Source organism: Semicossyphus pulcher, unplaced genomic scaffold (genome assembly GCF_022749685.1).
Source record: "Semicossyphus pulcher isolate SPU_LCO1_2020_fin unplaced genomic scaffold, fSemPul1.0.p SCAF_9, whole genome shotgun sequence".
In the NCBI taxonomy this organism is placed as follows: Eukaryota; Metazoa; Chordata; class Actinopteri; order Labriformes; family Labridae; genus Semicossyphus; species Semicossyphus pulcher.
This window is the reverse complement of record NW_027211770.1, coordinates 8256154-8276676: the sequence shown is the minus strand read 5'-3', so window position 1 is coordinate 8276676 and position 20523 is coordinate 8256154. Positions and strand designations below refer to the sequence as shown.

At 44.0% G+C, this 20523-nt stretch overlaps 1 protein-coding gene across 7 annotated transcripts in view; it reads right to left on the bottom strand.

The window, feature by feature from the left end:
- Window positions 1–20523, bottom strand: part of LOC138583579 (plectin-like) — a 129082-nt gene that overhangs the window by 60246 nt on the left and 48313 nt on the right. For 6 of the 7 annotated variants that reach the window (XM_069655455.1, XM_069655459.1, XM_069655457.1 and 3 more), the window contains exon 1: window positions 3944–8057. The exons of the other annotated variant lie outside the window; for it this stretch is intronic. In XM_069655455.1, coding sequence (XP_069511556.1) covers window positions 3944–8057 — 4114 coding nt within the window. Of the gene's footprint in view, window positions 1–3943; window positions 8058–20523 lie in introns of those variants that run through there. 7 annotated transcript variants of the gene reach the window in all.

Genomic DNA, 20523 nt, shown 5'->3' with positions numbered 1-20523 from the left:
GTGTTCATCCCCCATTGCTTCAGGGATCACAGCAATGCACAACATTCCCTAAATATAGTACTTTCTAATGTATGCATTCGGCTGTCAATTGTAGCGTTGACAACTGGTTGCATTTCACCGTAATGCCTAAAGCAATTCCACCCAGTGTCTGGACAGTAGAGCTGGGATTGTCTCCTCTCATGCAACCTCGCCGCTTTAGATGTATGCCCTGCGAGAAGCGAGGGCAGCTATACAGAGACGCCATGTAGGGGCTTTGCAGAGGATCGCAGGGAATTCCCGCGTGAACATTCACATGTGCCTTCACGAACTCCTGAACCAAACATGCGCCTGAGCCCCATGCGCGCAATCATTCATGTTAGGACGCAGAGCCGAAAGGTATTCTGAGCTTGTGTCCAGAGGGAAATACCTCTTGTCTTAATCTGCACCAATATAGTGCAGAAGCCCCCTTATGTAAACAGTGCTCGCCTATACCTCCATATTGAGAGAATGCTGTTTAAAGTAAGGGTCAAAACATGAAGACATGAACACTTGGGCATTTAACACACCCTAAGGAATGAGCAGGCTTAACAGAAAACTCTCGATCTGAAACTTTCACTTCACTCAAACTGATGTCGCGTTAGTCAGCCTGTGTAATAAGTCCCAATGTGTACCCCAGGAAATGACTAACATCATAACCATCCCGGCCAAACCCTCAATATATTCCACATGTTATCGATCAGTCTGTTTCCTGTGTTTAGCCTACAATGAGTTAACCGTTTGATTGCTACAGCAGACTGATTCTGCGTCACACAGTCCACCCCCCGACACATGATGTTGCAACGGACAGCTATTAAATGTGATATCAAACACTTTGAGCTTGCCAGCGCGGCACTTCAAACTGGCATCTGTTAGTATATCACACACAACTGGCTCATGGGAGAGATTATGTTTTGATTGCTCATTACACTTTGTACCCAATTATGCACACTTTGCATAATGAGCTTCTCACTGCCCAGCAACCCTTTAAGCTAACTTTAGGTACTGATTCTCGTCTTAATCATGATTTTACGGCAATGATTTAGCAGCTTTGGAGGACTAACGTGGCCTTCTCAACTTTCAGTCTGACTCTGTATTTTCAGTGCTGGCACAGTCTGATGTATCAACACATCTTCACTGTCAAAATGTTTGCTTGGTGTGCTTGTGTGTGACTTTATGAAAGGCACGCTAATATGTTCAGACACTTATGATGAGTCCAATAAAATAAGACTAAGATTCAGCAGTAAAAGATAGCATAGCTCAGGTCATTAAATTTGTTTTGAGCATAACACCACTGGTGGCCAACAGCAGAAACAGCAGCAGCAGATTGGACTTAAGCTGCTGACTAACAACACAGGCTATTGATATACAGCATGAGATTCAACATTCACAATAACCCCCATTTTTCTTGTATTTTCTCCTCGTAAAGGTCAGCCTCATAACTCTCACAGTCGGTCCGGGTGAGTCATGACATCAAAATGACGTGCCGCCATAATGACAGGCACAGAGCGGCAGCATACTGTAGCTCTCCATTTAACCAATCACACAAGAATGCATCGGGCACATTTTCAGAGATGAAAACATGGAGGACCTCAGTGACATGTCAGTCTAATTGGCCCTGGTGCCACGGGTGGGCAGAGTTTAAACAGCCTCTCAGGCATGTCCATTTCATACAAAAGAGCCAGCAGAACACGCCATTCAACAGAAATCAATGAAGTCACACGCGATGTCAAAGTGTTTCCGAGAAATCTTAACCAGCTTAAGGAGCTCTTATTTTGAAAGCAACATTTTTGTGGGATTTTCAGTGTTTCAAATACTTTCCTTCTTCCTGGTTTCCACATCATTGAATTTCCTTCAGTGAAAGAGAAGCAGAAACTGTAGCAGGACAACAGCAGAAATACCTAACAACTTTATCTCAGGGCGTGTGTGTGAGTCTGCAGACAGCTATCTAATTGGATAACATACTTAGAATACCAAAGTTCACAGCACAGGTCCATCTAACACTACTCGTCCTATCTGAGGTCACATCTGAAGGAAACTGCAGTGCACAATCTGGCTAATGCTAAGCTTTCTTATCAAAAAGAAAACTCCATATGATGTGAAGAATGCATTGCAAGTTCTCTCAAAACACCTCTGATACTGTTGCACCTATGGTCTGCGCGACCTATGACAGTGGTTGATAATGGACAGCAGATGTCAGCAGTGTGTTACAGCACACTGTGTCCATCTGATAGAATGGCACTGCTGTGTCTAGATCTGATAACAGCACACATCAGACAACTTCACAACTGAAAGTAACAATAAAATCTTGATGAATGTTCATATTCCAACTGGCAGAGCTGAGCAGAGTTTTCTTTAGTTGCTGTAGCGCAAAGTTATAAATCACAGTCCGTGCATGATGAGTTGCATATGCTGCTTACTATACATGTGAGTCATACATGTGGTTTTATCACGCTGCAAAACGGGACTGATTTTCCTGATGAGTACCGCAGATTGAATAAAAGAACGGGGCTGCTAATTGAATCCAGACCTGGTGTCACGTGTGGAACCAAACAAACACACCCAGAGAGCTGTGAGCAAACCGTTCCAACTTCCTGACTCTTTGTCCGTTGCTCACACCCACAAAGACAACGCCCATGTGAAGTCCTTGCTTTACCCCTCTCATGACTACAAAAATGCACATGACAGTCAAAATAACAAATCAATGTACTTTTGCAAGTTGTGAAATTTTAGTCATCATGCCAAATCTGGAGTCACATGAATATGCTTCATCAATCTGACTTCAGAAGTTTCACTTCAGCAAAGCCAACCACGGCATCAACTGGCACCTTTCTCCTTTTTTACTTATTTTCCAGTTCCAGCAAAGGAGGCCTGCATATACTACTGTTATCACATTGTCTACATAACCCCCATATCCTACGCATACCATTACATAATGGTATGCAATGGGCATGCTTATCTCCTATCCAAGACAGGCTGAAAGGAGGACCAATACAAAAAACACACAGAACATGAAACTGTGCCAGGAACAGAGTCTTACTGGAGCAAAGAGGAGTCGTGCTCCCAAATGCACCACACCTCCTTCTCACAGTCAGCCTGGCTTTAACTCGCGTACATCTAACTCTACAGGGAACAGGCGAGGCAGAATCTCAGCAAACAGCCCCACCTTGTTGGAATGACTGCAGGTCTGCATAATCTCATTTGGCAAACACTCAGAGATCACTCCAGAGATTAGGGCTTTCACTGACACATGTGCAGAGCTCAATTTATGGCCAAACAGGACTGGAATTCCCCACCCCAAAAAAATATGTGGGTTACATTTGTTTCATTTAATTGTTCAAATGCCCTGCATGTAAACAGTGCAGTAAATTACAGGTTAGAACGTACAGGTACTGAATGCGGAAGCAATGTAGTTTTATAGTTAAGAGTTTAAAGTATAACGCATGTGTTAAAGAACAATCCATGTCACAATGCTGTCTAAAAATCTTACAGTCTCCAATACATCACAGTGTGTGCTATGGTGGTGTTACTGATACTTCATCTATTTTAACACACACATAATTAAATCACAGCCACATCTCAATGGACTCTTCTCACCAGCTCACTGAAACTACTTCTAAAGACAGCCTGCCTCAAGTCCACATCACAAAGTAGAAGCCGGGCTCTGTAATATGTAACTTTAAGCCATAAACTGTAATCAAACAACCCCAAATAATACTTTGGACGATAAGCAAGAGGCATGCAACTGCAGTGTGGGAGTGTCCCTCGGAGTATAAAACACTTTAAGTACACGATAGTGTGGAAGAGCAACAATAGATCTGTCATCACAAGACCTCCCACACTTCAAATAAGATGCAAGAGCAATTACATCGCATGCGTGAGTAAGATAAGGCCGGATGTAGGTAGCTGGTAACACATTCAAACAAACCTTCATTGAAGTTTGGCCACGTCTTCTCCTCTGGCTCCTCCAGTGAGTGGTCCCAGTCTGAATCAGGTGAGGCCCCTTGAACTTTGGCCCCCGCTGTCCCTGACAACAGTGCCCGCTCTATGGCGAGTGCTTCCAGAACATCCAGGTCCAGTTCTTCACCCTCCGTTTCAGGTTGCACAGGTGGAGGAGGTGACTGCTCCCCAGTTGCTTGAGGACTAACAACCTGTTTCACCTCCACTATCTCTTCCACCACTACAATTTTCCTCTTCATGGCGGCCTCGTCAATGTCAGGGCTTTCAGATTCGCAGGTGTCCCCCAGGTGAGGCTGGTCAGGCTGGGCAGCTGCGGGTGTGGCAATGGCAGAGGGTGTGTCCTCCTTCAAGTCTCTCTTCTTCTCTTCCTCCTGCTTTGAGGCCTCAGAAACAGAGAGCCTTTTCTCTGTGCTGCGCTCTGCTGCCTGACTGGCTGAATGTTGTGCAACTCTGGGAGGCTCCTCTCGCTTAGCGAGGGGGCTGGCCTGTGCCTGAGCTACAGCTGCCTCTGCTGTTAGCGCTGGTGCTGCTGACGCTAATTCTCCGGCTGCGTGTGCTTCCCTCGCAGTCGAGGATGTTTTTGGTTTCGGAACCTCCCGCTTGATTTTTTCTGCAAAGAGCAGTGCTGGCTCCACCTCCCCTTTGTCTGCTGGGGCCTCAGAGAGCACAGCTGCTGCCTGCCTGGTTTCCTCACTGCAAATTCTTTCAGGAGTCATCTTTGGGGAAACATTCTCTTCTGTCAGTCCAGGGGCCATGACAGGGCTGTCTTTAACTGTGGTCTCCGGCAATGATTTAATGTCGGTGGATGGCAATGCTTCGGCTTCAGGCAAAAAGACAGACTTTGTGTTTACGGTGTCTGACGCTGTTGCCTGGGCCTGCTTCTTCCCTTTCCCTTTCTTCTTACTCTTTGAAGCTTCCTCTGCAGCTTTCCCTGCACTTAGTGGGGATTTCATCTCTGCTGTGAGTTTTTGTGATTCCGACACTTTTGCAGGACTTTTCTCTTCAGGTTTAAGACTTTCTTGTTTGAGCTCCACTTGAGTTATTTTCTGCACAGTCACTGTTTCCACTTTAGTGACAGTCGTTTCCTCAGATTTCCCCGGCTCTATGTCGGGCAATTTAATGTTTGACTTGTCCGTTGTGGATAATGGTCCCTGCATTATCTTTTCGACACTGCTTCCCTCAGTCTTCTGTTTTACTTGTGCATCATCTGGAAGCCCTCCTGGGGGCACTGCTGGGATCTGTTCTAATGGTAGTGATTTTACATCAGAAATACTCTGGTCCTCAGTTTGTTTGGGGACTTTCATTTTTGGCTTCCCATCCTTTTGTTTTGGGGCTTCCTTTACTTCTCCCACATCAATATTGACTTTAGTCTGAGTCTTACTTTCCTCTACAGGTGATGCCTCCTCAGTCTTTATATGAGTACTCACTGTTAAGGGCTGTGAGGTAAGCAAAGGTGTGCCTTTGAGGTTAATTTCGGCCACCTCTTCAGGGGGCTCGTCTATAGAAGTTTTTTCCTTCTCCAACTTTGATTCTGGTGGTCCCTCGACACTAATACTCTTAGAAATCTCACCTGGGGATTTCTTTTTCTTCCTTTTTGATTTAGAGCTTCCTTCGACCACTTGTTTGGTTTCTACAACTACGTCCATGGCAATATTTTGACCGACCTTAGGTGAAGAGGAGTCTTTTTGCTCTACTTCAGGGCCCTTTTCTAAGACTTTAACGGCTTCTTCTTGCACTATTTTCTCCTCTTTCTTGACAACAGGAGCCCCCTTTACATTGGGTTTCTCTTCTTTTGCAATATTCTCTGTTGCTGTAGCTTTGACAGGTTTTGCTTCTGCAACACTGCCCCTTGGTGCTGAGAGAGCTGCCGTACCAACGGTTGTTTTTACGTCAAGTACTGAGGACTCGGACACCTCAGTCGTTTTCTGGGGCACTTGATCACTTTTTGGCTTTGCTGAGAGACTCACTGAGGTCACCTTAGCATCTATGGGCTCCTGAGTCACTATAACTTTCGAGGTTGTAACCTGAGTGACAGTTACTTTGGTAGTTTTCTCAGCCTTCTCATGTTCTATTTTAGATTCAACTGGGGTCTTCACCTCTGCAGGTTTAATTGATTCCTTGTTAACCTTTGCTCCCTTAAGGATCTCTTCTTTGACATCCTCATTAACATGGGTAGTGGTGGCAGTGTCCGTAAGGGGTTTGGAGGTTTCCTGAGCAGTAGCCATTGTAATAACTGATTGGGTCTTAACTTTCTTAGTTGCTTTTTCAGATGTAGCCTTGGCTGCTGCAGATTGAGCTGGATCAACATTCACTTTTTCGGTCTTATCTTCCTTGACATCTTTATTGGCAGGTTTTGCGATGACAGGGGTTGGGGTGTCAGTAAGGAGTTTGGAGGTTTCCTGAGAAGCAGTCGTAATAACTGCTTTCGGTTTTATTTTTTCCGTTGCTATTTCAGATGTTGCCTTGACCTCTGCAGAGTTTACAGGGTCCACAGTCATCTTTTTTGTCTTCTCTGCCTTGACATCTTTATTGGCAGGTTTTGCGATGACAGGGGTTGGGGTGGCAGTGTCAGAAAGGGGTTTGGAGGTTTCCTGAGAGGCAGTCATTGTAATAACTGCTTGGGGCTTTACTTTGTCGGTTGCTGGTTGAGCTGTAGCCTTGACCTCTGCGGATATAATTGGATCCACTGCAATCACCCTTGTTCTCTTCTCCTCTTTGACCTCTTTAACGTCAGGTTTTGTGATGACTGGGCTGGTGGAGGCAGTGTCAGGAAGGGGTTTGGGTATTCCCTTAGCCTTCACTTCATTAACTGCCTTATCAGATGCAGCCTTAACTGCTGCAGATTTAGCTGTATCAACAAGCACTGGTTTTATCTTGTCTTCCTTGCCATCTTTATTGACAGATTTTGTGATGGCAGGGGTGACACTGGCAGCTTCAGTATGGAGTTTGGTTGTTTCCTGAGAAGCAGTCATTGTAATAACTGCTTGGGGCTTTACTTTTTCACTTGCCGTCTCAGCTGCAGCCTTGACTCCTGCAGCATTAATTGGATCCACCACAATTGCCTTTTTTGTCTTCTCCTCTTTGACCTCTGTACCAGGAAGTGTTGTGATAGATGAATGGCATGTTACGGTTTCGCAAGACTTCACGGAAGCTTTTTCATCAGGGATCTTAAGCTGCTCTTTATTTGTTTTGGGAGAAGAGTGTTCTGGTTGAATCTTTGATGTTGTAGCACCTGTAGCCAAAGCAACAGCAGCCGCAGTTAATGGTAGGGCTGCTTTGGAGGACACCGATGTCAGAGTTGTCTTTGACACATCCTGTTTCAAATCTTCTCTCTGAACCTGGAAAGAAGCTGGGGGCCTCTCCCTTTGGACTTCAGACACTCTTCTCTCCTGTGATTTTGTTACTTGCTTCTCACTGCTAACATCAGGCTGCTGACGGGAGACTCTTTTTACCCTGGTCTCCTCCATCATTGCTGATTCACCTGGGAAGCTGTTCCCTTTCCTAAACAAGGACTGAGGCTGGTCCTCTACTTCCCATGATGCTTTTTGCCTAACTGGGCCTGCAGCCTGTGGACGACCCCTAAACCTTGGGGTTCTATCAGAGTAGCCCTCTTTTTCTCCAGGACCCATCATCTTGTGGCGATAGCCTTGGCGTTCAGCCAGAGCCTCCTGGCTCTCAAATTCACCCCTGCGTCCTGGCTTTGGAACATAAGATGTTGGACCTTCCACAGATTGGACCCGTGCAGCCCGGTGGGCAACAGCCAGGGTTGCAGCTGGCTTCCTAATCCTCTGCAGGGAGGCAGGAACAATTTCAGGTGGCAAGCGGAGGAAGTCACGCAGGTAAACAATGCCCTCATTGGTCAGGTACCAGTAGAAATGTCTCCAAGCAAATGTCTCCTTCACATGGCCCCTTGACTTAAGAGACCCCATGGCACGAATCACTTGTAGATTGCTCACACCTTCTACCTCAGGATGCTTGGCCTGAGGCCTCTTGTCCTTCTTGGCCACCATGACACCATCTCGAAACAGGACCTCATAGATGGCCCTCAAGTCCCGCAGTGGCATCAGCATTCCAGCAACCATTGTGCTCTATGTTAGTATGCTCTCTTAAAGTGAAACCTAAAACAACAACATGGAAGGAAAATAGCTAAGATAATCTCCCGTCTTGTTGTGTGAAAGAATCCAGTGGCAAAACCAGCTGTCACGTGTTTCTTAATTCAGTTAGAGAAGAGAAAGCCTGGTAATCTTTTTCCTTACTTTCTTTTCCTCTTGTTCTTGCTGCTCCTTTGGATATCGTGAAGAAAACAAATAATCCTCTGTGAAATCTGACTTTAACAAAGTCAAAAAAGTGTGCTGTCCCCCCCTACATTCAGCGTGGCTGGGAATGAACAGTCTCCGTTCTGCCGAGATGGCAATGACAGAATGGAAGAGAGGCAGCGTGTGTGAGAGAGTGTGAGAGAGAGAGAGTGAGGCACACTTCTCAGTCCGGCTCCTCCCACCTTCTCTCTGTATTTCTTAGGAAAAAACTGGCATGGAAAAAAAGTCTCACTAAAGTAAATAGTACAGCAGGAAGTTGCAAGCAAAGAAAAAAAGCCGTTGCAGTAAATTGATTAAAATAAAGTTACGAGCGAAGTCCCAAGAATGAAGCAACACAACTATGGAGTGTGTTTGAGCACATGTTCTGTAACTCTGTGACTTTTACGGAGACACCCACTCCTGCACAAAAGTACACGCTTCCTATGCAATTTACACACACCTCTAAACACACATTAAGACTGGCCGACACACACCCTTTGGCGTGTCACACACACCGTACCAATATAAAAGGGCTGCTCTTAAGAGATTAGTTCAGAAAAAAAAAAGAGTGAACCTGTTGGCATACATCTATCCTGCCCTGGGACGACTTGCGGGGCATCCATGTAGGTTATCGAGTACAAGGTGTCTAGTTTTACACATTTCCTGATCAGGTATCACTGAAAGCCACACCTTGTGTGCAGAGTAAAAGCTTCGCAGACATCATGTCACATAGTACTTTAGTGTGTAAAGTAAAGGCGAGTGACATTTGAAGATGTATTTTGGTCTCTCACAACAGACAGAGACATTTAACAAAGGTTTAATGGACAGGATATGAAAAGACTAAACAGTCATGACCAAACCCATGCTGATGTAGTCATAGATGACTATTATAAAGTTAATTCTATAAATATCCCTGTTTGTTTGGAGGGTCATTCGTCACCTAGTGAAGGAAACTACATAGCTGAATTAGTATTTCCTAATGCAGCTCATAAAGTAAAAAAACAGATGATTAAAATGATGCAACGGGCTGTAAAGCATGCTAAAGTTATGTTGCTGCTTCAGATCCGCTAACATTAGGGCTTCATGCCTCGATTTAGCCGGGAACCATGAACTATATAAAGGGCTGCACATTATAGCTAACCTTTTCAGCACTCCCAAGGAACATGATATCAGATTTCTTTCCCTGGATCATTTCCCTCTTCTGTACATCTGTCTCCCGTTCGTCTCTCGGTGTCAGTGAGAGTGGCCAGTGTCCTGTGAACAGCCAAACTGGTAGTAAAACTGACACTTGTTAGATAGAGGAGAGCACAGATTACATATTCACTCGTCCCATTGAAAACAAAAGAGTAAGCAGGCGGTACTTTGCTGGAGCACATTGCTCTGGTTGCGCAATTATAGTGGCATTGAAATGACGCTTTCCCCCTGCTGTTTCAAACCACACATGCTATTACTCTCCCAAACACTGGCGTAAAACTGTTTGTATTTTATTTACCATGGCAACAGTCAAATGTAGTAGCCAGCTCTGAGTGAGTTACATATCCGCTTACAGGGCTGCAGTGGAGCAGCAGGCTGTAAATCTGTTGTCCTGAACAGCTGGACTTCACTGTCATTTATCAGAGCACCATTTGCAAAGACACTGATGTGAGCTGAAAAACTATTAGCGCATCGTTAAGCTTTTATCAGCAATCAGGAAAAACTGAAAATATAGCTGGTAAAATCATATTCCTATAGACATACAGATTATGCCAAAGACAGCCCAGACACAAAATAGTACTGCAATATTACATTAAATTACAATCCTTCAATAACAGCAGACCTTTTTGCTGTACTCACTAACATTGTACTAAAAACAATTCCTGCCCTAAGACAACTTTTTGACACTTATCCTGTCAACGTACAAGGTGATGCCCCAGGCCATGTACGTATGTACTCCACCTACAGCAGATATGCTCAAATGCATCACTCACTGTGGTATATAATCTTTTGTGGCACACGTCAAGTTCATAATTCAAACTTGAAATTCCTCCGAGCCTACGGAGAAAGACAAAGGAACTCTCAGGTTCATTGTACAAGACAGGCATTCCTCTGTATTGCAAAACAAATGTTTCATCGTTGACATGTTGCAGTTTGCCTGACATGGGAGAGGTGAGGTGGCTGCAGGTAAAAGCTGGGTGTGTATGGCACAAGTATGAATATGTAAAGTGAGGGTAAATAAGTTGCCTCTGAGGCATTTTACTACCAAACCCATTTTGTGGTACACTGTTATGTATAAGGACCATATTGAAACAGAAAACAACACGCAACGCAAACAACACAAATCAACCCCACCGACACGCTAGTCGGCTCTTAAAACTGAAGCCCACAGCCATCTCGTTTGGGTAATCTGCATCACCACACATGGTGCATGCGCTCTGGGCCGCATATCAGAGTGATTTCATGCACTGTTTATGCACAAAGTGTTCAGTGAACTTCAAACGTCTCACAGTGACCCTGGTTCTGGCTTGAGGCCCAGTCCATTCTGCCATCCAAACATGAAAAATGCCCGCTTCGCTGTACCACCAGACCTGATGAACCCTGGCTCTGAGGATGGTGCTGCTGCTGCTGATTTAAGACACGGTGGTTACAATAGCTGTGTTCAAGAGGTGGCATTCACATCTCGATAACTATATGTTATAATGGCGTCTCCTTTTATTCAGTCTATAAACAGATATTGTAGCAAATGGAAGCCTGATGTGATTGATTGAAGCAGATAAAGGAGTAATAACACTTTGGGGAAGAGTATCTGAATAGTTTCCGGCTTAAGAGTTTCAGAAGTCCTAGAATAGACTTGTCATCACGAACTGATGGTGGTTGGCGACTGGCCCACTGTAAGGGCCTGCTGCTCCGGGGTCTATGGACCTGCACATGTGCCCTCCCTTCTGATATCAGATCCAAGCCTCTCCAGCCACTTCCAGGAAGAGCAAAGGTCAGGACCGCACTTCTTGCCCACTAGCATGTTTGCTTACATTACATGAAGTTGGTACAAAGTTAAACATATGTTGAAACTAAAGAACAAATGTTGCCCCCCCCCCCCCAAAAAAAAAATAATGACCTGCAGTTCAAATGTACAGGACAGCTTGATGAATACCTGACTAGCTCTTTATCTTATTTACAGTGAGGTTGTTTAAAGCAAAGGTTTTAAAGCAGGAACAAATACAGTAATTCTCTTCCATCTGTCAGCCACTGATGAGAAAGCACTGAAGCTTTCAAGCTAAGCAGTGCAAACTGGAGCCAATTCCTACACACTACTTTTAAGCCCTATGTGAGAACGCTGTCCTAAAATGAGTTATAAAAAGCTATTAGAAATGCCTTTAGATGGATAACACAGAAGAAAGGATATTTTGACATTTTGTGTTAAGGAAAAAAAGAAGGGCAGCCCTCAGTCTACCACAAGCACATGACCTGCACTTTCGTATTCATGACCAATGACTCTGCAATGCATTAGAGCTCTCTGTTTAACCGGACCATATGTCTATTTTCATATGAGTAGCTTGTCTCCTGGGTATAGTTAGGGGAGCGAGCCCTCAGCCTGGGACAGCTGTGCCCCCTCACAGAGCTGACGCGTGTTAGACCACTAACACCTCGGGCTGAAGGAATCTGCTAAAGTTAGATTTTGTTGTAAGCTGCTTTCTATGAAGGCAGGGGTAGTCCCACAGTAATTATAGGCTTTCCCAGTAGTTCATTTAAAGTGATTAGGTGAATTGGAGCTTTAACAAATTAGAAAGTAATGATTTACACTACAAAACTAATTAAATTAGTGGAAAAGTTGCTCCATGTATTGAAAAAGGACTGTGTATAATGCCTGAACATTTCTTTGTGTAGAAGATCAAAGTGCTAATCTTAAAGATCTTTGTTTGGTTCTTTGGTGGCACCTATGCCAATAAAAGGTAATTGCAGGAGCACACTTCCCTGATATCCAGACAGTGTTGCATGTGTGACGTCCACGGTTGGCTCCGGTTGTAACTCTTGATTTTCCTCTCTGACGGTCTCTTTCCTTTTCAGACTGTTTGCTTCATCTGAGCGTCCAATTTGTTTCTTTTTCTTTGGATTTTCACTTATTTTTGAAGTTGTATCTGTAGTCATCCATCTTTTCTTTGTTTGTTCAGCCATAGTAGATTACTGTTTACTCACAACACTTGCATGGACCGGAAAAGCAGCCGCTTAGCTCCGCCTACCCTCTCTGGCAGACCAACCACTGCTGGCTGATGGAAAACGCGTCACTAACTGGGTGCTGCTTGGGATTTTTTCCGTGAAACATGGACACCCAGTCCGTACTACTGCAAAGGCTTTCATCAGTGGGCCATAGGCTCAATCACAAATGTCTTGCCTCATTCGGTAACACACATTTATTTAAATGAAAATCTTTGAGATTATGACTTTAATATCTTAATTTAAACATTCTAAAAACCCCTCATACACATATACTGTTGGGCAGTTGTTTGGTCGACCACTTTGGTCCCACCTGAAATATTTAAACAATGATTTAATTGGACATTGGACATTCATGGTCCAGAGATGATGAAGCCCACTGACTGTAACAATCCATTAGCTTTTCCTCTAGTGCCACCCTGAGCTTGACAGTTTTGGTTTCAAGTGCAACCATTGGATGGACTGTCATGAAATGTCCCCCTAAAATGGAATAAGGACAATATGGACAACAAAAACAGACGTATGTCTCTATTAGCCTCAGTTATGCTTTCTTTCTAGTGCCAATAAGCACATGTTAGCATGCTAACGTGCTAAACTAAGACTATGAACATGAAACATTATAGTAGCTAAACATCAGCCTGTTAACATGGTCAATGTGAGCATGTTAGCATGCGGATGTTAGCATTTAGCTCAAAGAATACTGTGCCTGACTGAAACCTCACAGATCTGCCAGCGTGCCTGCACGTGCCTAAATGATGGTACAGTTTAAAACTAAACACAATTGATGTGCCATCATTTTCTTGTATTTTCAGATTATTTTCTACGTGATTGTTTCCCATTATTAGTTGCCCAGGCCCTAAACATAAGTGTCATGAGTTGTAAAGACTGTCGAGCCATCTGGGACAGGTTTGTAATTTTGTGCTATGTATAAACCTGACTTGTTGACTTGACAATTGTAACATGCTGTCCTGAGGCCTCAATCTCACAGTCATACAACCCCTGTGACAACCTTGACTGACATTTGTATGTGACACAGTGAACAACAGTGTCAATTAGAGTTTGTGCAGACAGAGAAAGTAGCCTTTGAAATACAAGTAGGATGCAGCTGAGAGGATTAACCCTCGGCACTGACTGGTCCCTGACCACTCTGGAGGTAATTGGTATGATCCAGTGGGGTTAAAGAGGACGTAAAGGGAACTGTGCGTCTCATGTACAGCCAATGGGAGTCAAGATAGTTTGAGGGGTGGGCAGAAGAAAAAAACTCTATACGTTCCCAGCAAACACAAACCCACAGAAGTGTGTTAAACCGCAGAATGGCTTCAGACAAAGACGCAGTGTGTGTCTGCTAAGTATGGAAGGAGACTGAGAGGTGTCTTTGGCATTCCTCAAACGGCTGCAAAAATAAATAATAAACTGTTCTTGGATAAGTGCGCTACAAACAAGGGGGAAATTAGGTTGGAAGGAGAGACATTCTTTGCTTTGTTCAGAGCTGAGGGGCAAAAACAATAGACAAAGAAATGTTCTGAAATTAAATCAAGACACTTTATGAACTGTTTCACTGCCAGCCTTAACTTTTCTTGCCCCATAAATATCTTTGGCGTTACACAAGGCTTGTTAAAAGCAACTCTGGAGTAAGACACATTTGTTTTATATAATATAATCTGTGTGAAAGTGAAAGAACATTTCAGCAAAGTCTGTTTTTTTGTGGAAATCTTAAGCTAAGCATTATAAACCTGCATGAATATCACAAGAAGAATAGCCTACTGTGTGAGGGGAAGAGAAAAAAGCCAACTCTTGGCTTTTGTCTCACCAATATGCACATAAATGCACATGGAAAATCTATAAACCGATGTATGCTTGAGGTATAAACGTCAGGCCCTGCTTGTGTTCTCAACTCCACGCGTCACAGATCACACGGACTTCTCCTTTTCCAGAGTGGAAAGAAATGAAGTCACAGATTATGCCTCCCTTCGCCCTCCTTACCGGCCAAAAATAAGCAGGAGCACCCAAAAAGACTGCCAAGTCTCTTTCATTCTTTCTTACTCTCTCTCCAATGAGCTGTCTGTTATGTGTTAGTTGTTGGGTCTGTATGGGCCCAACCTTACAACGCCCCCTAGAGCTCCTCAGACTTGGAAGTGAGCCCACCCATGAGGGGCAAACGAGGACGGCTGAAGGCAGGAGTCGTAATGTGACAGATTCGCCATGTCTGACACCAGGAACGGCATCAGCAGTGGATAATATTAGATCTCACATTGATGAACATGCACTGTGTAATACCTATTACACAGCACTTTGGGGAAAAGGATATAGCTCATCCGTCTGCATTTGAAAAAGCAGAATGGGTTGCGTGCCATTCAAACTGGAGCAACAGAAATCAGTTTTGGTGGGAAACTCTGCAAACAGTCAGCGACTACAAGAACGCTTTGTGCTGTAAACAAGTTCCAGCAGTGAGTTCTGGACAGAAAATTTGAACCAGCCCTCGGCTCTCTTGTTCTGTCTCCTGTGTGAGCCGTTTGCCAGCTCAGCCAAACAGCAGCCAGGGATTGGAATCAGCATGCAGGAGATGTATCGAACGATTAGAGAGCTACAAAGGGATTAACCATTGTTGCATAAGACAGATGCATGACTCCCTTTTTAAGTCTTCAGAACTCAAAATATGGCCACACCTCTTCATGACATTAACAGTCATCCAACCAATGAAGACGACCACTCACTCGCCGCCTCCTGCGTCCTTTCCCAGCATTGTGTTATAATCTCACTTACCTTTCTTTGGGCTGAGCCAGAACCGATCTCCAAGTGGATCTCCTCTCTCCATGCTGCTGGTTGACATGTCACTCAAAGGCCTTAGTGGCTCCAACTAAACACAACACCTTCTTTCTGCCTTCACAACCCAGTCAAAACCACACTGCTACTGCTTCTTTTCACCCCTGTGAGACCCACTTGCAGTCCAGCGGGAACAACATGGCTTGCAAGATGGGTCTAAAAGAGAGAAGGCATTGGTCGGGAGGGGAACATTCAGGGTAGGGAGGGTGATTGTGGGAAAAGAACAAGGGAATCTTTTCATCTGTGGCCCATAAACGCAGAGGAACATCTACACCATAAATCTGAGGGGCCTTGCCAGGCTGGACACATCCTCTCCGCTGCCCCGGATACCCTGCCCCATGTCCCATACATCTGAAGGCACCCACGCTTTATTCCAGCAACAGCTAACTGTGAGATACACACTGGACGCCTTGTTCGAGAAACCTCACAACTTGCAGACCAAGAGATTAAGATGAAGGGTGGACAAAGGGGAAAAAAGTGAGGACAAGGGGACTAAATAGAGAAAGACAGAAAACAAAGAACCAGCAGCCAACTCTGCAAAAGGCACCACCAAGGCATCTAAAACAAACCCGATAACAGCTCTGGCTTTGTCTTTTGAATACTTATTCCTTGGTTTATGGGGAGCAATTAACTTTTTGTGGGTACTACTATAAACTAAATCGAGTTAATGTTGGAAGTGAAGACACACATTAGCCAAAAACCAAACATTCCCACCATGTAGAGCTCAAACGCACATTTCCATTCAGTGAGCAACTGGATTAACCTTATTCTAAAAAGCTGTGAGATTATGAGATAACAGCGAATACGGTTGAGTTCTTATCAGTTCTGGCGTGTTTCCAGTGAGCACAGTTCACCCTGAGGGGTACTACAAAGCGATAAAGTTAAGACCGAAGCGAACAGACAGCACTTTGTTCAGACTAATCAGCATGGCGCTGAAGCTGTCAAAATAAAAGCCTCCTTTCAATAACTTTGCGAGGACTGTGTCAAAATAACACCATGGCTTCTTCCTTTAGGAGTCTTAACATACATGACAAGATAATCATGTGAGGATTTACAACGTCTCCAGGGAAAGTTTCACATTTTACAAGTGTGGCTTCATACAATATCCATACATCGTCTTTGTACATTGAAAGAGTTATATAAAGTTGATTCCGACCGTCCATCCTGCACATGAAGACACATTTTTAAATGTGATTCCAATAAAAAGGTCCAAAGTTCTTGTTCTGTAAATGAACTGCACATATATAAGGCTATTTCTAGTCTTCACACCACTTAAAGCACTTTTTACAGAACATACACCCTTTCACACACATATGTACACACACTGATGTAATGCAAAGTGCCAAACTGCCCACCTCTAACTACCACATGCATATCACGCAAAACAACTTGGGGTTCAGTGTCAATCAAACAATTCGACTGCAGCAGCCAGGGCTCGAACCACCAACCTTACGATTGAGAGATGACCGACTCGAACACTGTCTGCTCATGGAACACATCCAGTTTAGATGAAGCTGGTTCAGTCTGCATTTCTAAGAGAAGTTAAGAAAAATGTTGCAAAATTGCAAATATATTGAGCTCATATTTTCTCTCTCTGTTTCCAACTAAGGCTGAGTCAGGAAACACCGTCCAGAAAACAAAAGGATAAACTTTATATCTTAAAGGTATAATAAGTAGGATTTATAAAAAATAAAATATAGACTTTTACAAATATAATATAAATCATCACTTATGGGCCTCTATACATGCGTATTAGTGAGTGTGTGTGCAGACCCTTGTGAGACCCTTCCCTCTGCATCCATTCTGTTGTTTTGCTTTGCATGGGACGTTTTCAGGAGGGGCGCTGTTGTGGTTCCCTGAGCCAATCACAGCGTATAGGTGAGTGTGGGAGTGGTTCAAACTAGCAACTGGGCCCCATTCAGACCAGCGAACATGGCGAAAGAGCGATGCCTCAAACCGGGTAGGACAAGCTAACCGGCGGTTAGAATGCTAGCGCAAAGATAGCCGTGATGCTGTTGGTGTTAGCTCGGCGGGGTGGGCGTGTTCTCCCATGAGAGAGTGAGGCCCAATCTCAAATTAGCCCCGACTCACTACATCTCACTACCAAGTGTCACTCTAAATCAAGTTACACTCACAGCTGTGCAGAGCCTTCTAATGAAGGGGGAGGGTATAAATGGATAGCCTGATTTCGGGACGCCCTCCCCACTCACCATGGCAACGGACAGACGCCCTGTTTGTACAGCTGTCATGCTGTTCCACCGTTTGCAAGAGGTGAGGATAGCTCTCCCTGTAAACATCTAAAACAATGACAATGAGATATTTGGTAAATATGACTTCATTTATTTTTATGTAGACCACGCATGCATGCAGGCATTTGTGGGTCAAATCAAGCGACCATGGAGACCAAATTATATTCTCCTCTTTTTTGTTTTTTTCTTTTATATTTTTAACTTACTGACACCACACAATGTGATTATGTAAAGTCAGCGTGATGAAAACAAAGGTGCAAGCGCTAGATCTAAAATATAAAACACCTGTGCAGACTCGCTATTTAAGGGCTTAACAGGGGCTTGGGACGGCCCTTAATATGGCGAACCTCCACGAGGACGCGCAAACGGAGGGGGAGTGGATAGGGCGATGGGATAGGGGCTGATTTGGGATTGGGCCTGAGAGTGAGCTTCTGGTGACGAAGAGCCCAGTTTGAATATGTTGACAAAATGCAAGGAAAAATCAGAGGAAAATAAAATCCCAGCTTGAGCTTTAGGTTCAAAGTGGAACCTGGCATTTAGGAGGATTTCTTATGGCCTGGTAATATCACTGTTCAGAGATCAGAGATAAGCAACAATCATCAAACTCCTAGTGCAAGTGGTAAAAAACTCTTCATTGGACTCTACACCTGAGATGGTGATTGATTTAAAGGACAATCATAATTGAGTTTTTGAAAAGAAAATGAAATGAATGTTTTGAGTTGATATTTTAAAAATGTTTTGAACTTTCTGGTTGACAAAAGATAATTTGATTGGTATATGTTTTTATTTTTTCTAATTTTCCTAATACAAGGTGTCTTGCTTAAACTAATTTCAAGTCTCATGAGTTTTATTCAATAATGTAATATCGTCCGTCAATTATGTCAGTAATCCTATCATTATTATTATTTTCAGACATATACTATTATTAAATAATATTATATAGTCAGACACATGCAACACTTATATGGAAGCTGACCCTCACAAAATGGAGCTCCAGTGTGGTTGGTGAGGAGGGTATAAAATGGCTGAATAGAGCACCAGGCCTGGCAGTGCCAACAGGGATTAACTTGTGCCACACTGACACAAACTAATGCCATGAGTGACAAAGCTCATTAACTCCTCCTTTAAACCGTGTTTGAAGCAGCAGCATATGCAAATATGTCCCAAACAAAAACAACAAGATCACAGATCAGAAATAAAAGAATAAATATAATTCAATATTTGCACAGTGAGTCAGCGTCTGCAAACCACTCATGGGTGTGGCCTTGCCGGGCTTTGTTGCTGTAGCGACGCAGCCCACAGGTTAGGCAAATACCATGTGCCGTCCACGGTTGAGGAACGTGGGCCTTCTGCTTCTGCTGCTGCCAGGGGCAACCGCCTATCAAACAACAAAACCTGACACAGGAGCCGGACTCGGGCTGTCCTGACTGGCTGCCACCATGTGCCCATTTGCATTGTAACCTGAAGAGGCTGTTTTATTTTTACAGAGGCATGCTGACGACCAGCCTCTCATAAATACAGACAGACATAATGCGAGTACCTTCTCTCTCTGTCTCACACACACACACATACACACACACACACACACACACACACACACACACACACACACACACACACTTACAGAAAGATGATTTACCATCCACTCTCCCATAAAACCCCTCCATCTGGAGAGAATGAATCAGTTGCATTCTTTCTTCCCTCTGAGCGTGGAGGGAAAAAAATGACTACATGAGCTGCTCCTTTCACAAAAGAAAGACTCGCAGTAACTCAGTTTGTGGCTGACGAAAGAAAAGGGCCTTTTCTCCCACAGCTTTAGAGCCACAGTTTCAGACAGCCGTGACTCACCATCATTATTATCTCAGTACTTTTACACACTGAGCTGAAACACCCACCAGAGGGCTCTTGTAACCCCAGTGTGTGGAAAAGAATTGCAACAGCTCTGGCCGTAAGGGACTATGTGACATTTTTAATTCATGCTGCTGCTCCTTTGTGTGTTTCTCTGAAAAAATAACATAATTCACTTGCAAGAAAGTTTTGAGACTCTACCCTTAGGCGTGTTTTTTATCTGATGCAGTAAAGAAAAATTACATTTCACTTCCGGGAATCCTGTCATTCCAGCGCTGAGGGGCGAGGACGGCGCACCGCCCCAGGAGCATGACAGACAGGTATGCATTCAACCAGAGCCAGAGAGCCCCCCTTTAAAGGGTCTGGAGGGGAAAAAAGAATGCAACCAGCAATATGCATGCAGAAAAAAAAACATTTTAGAGGGATTATCTAATTATCTGCACAAGTTGTTTTGCTGTGGTAGTCTCCTACAGTTGTGTACTCCATGAACTGCAGGAATGCTCTGGTTGCCTGAATCCCAGCCCCTCTGCAGCACTGTGTAATTACTGGAGGATAAAAACACTACAAAATGTGCCCAACGTCTCCGCTCATGCAACGATGTGACGAAATCAGAGGCAGCCTGGCACCCATGTCACAGAAATAACTTATATAGCACGATGATAAGTCTGTGCATGTGACCTCAATACCAACAAGAGGTGATGGGATAATTATGCAGGTAGACAGCTTCACCCAAAAGTTGGAGCAGGATATTGATTTGCATAAGATATTTAACTTCTAATTAGGCTAATAAGGCTATTTATTTTCACACAACATTGTCTGTGTGACTGGAAAGAGTTCAAGACATGAAAGCTGGGAAATAATACACCACACCCACGCCCACAGCTACGCCGCTGATGGATTAATAAAATAGCAGGTGTTAACTGTCAAGGTGCACGCTCAGAGTACAATACACTGGAAGCAATAATAAACACCCACACTAAGCTGCACCACTGACTCAGTGTGTTATAAATTTATACTGTTCAGGTAATCTTATTTAATCCAGGCTATTCGTGTCAGGGTCACAACCCCACCCACAATTCCAAGTGTCCTCACTGCAGCAGCAGATGGCATTTCTCTTTCCTCTTCCTTTGTACTTATCAGCGCGG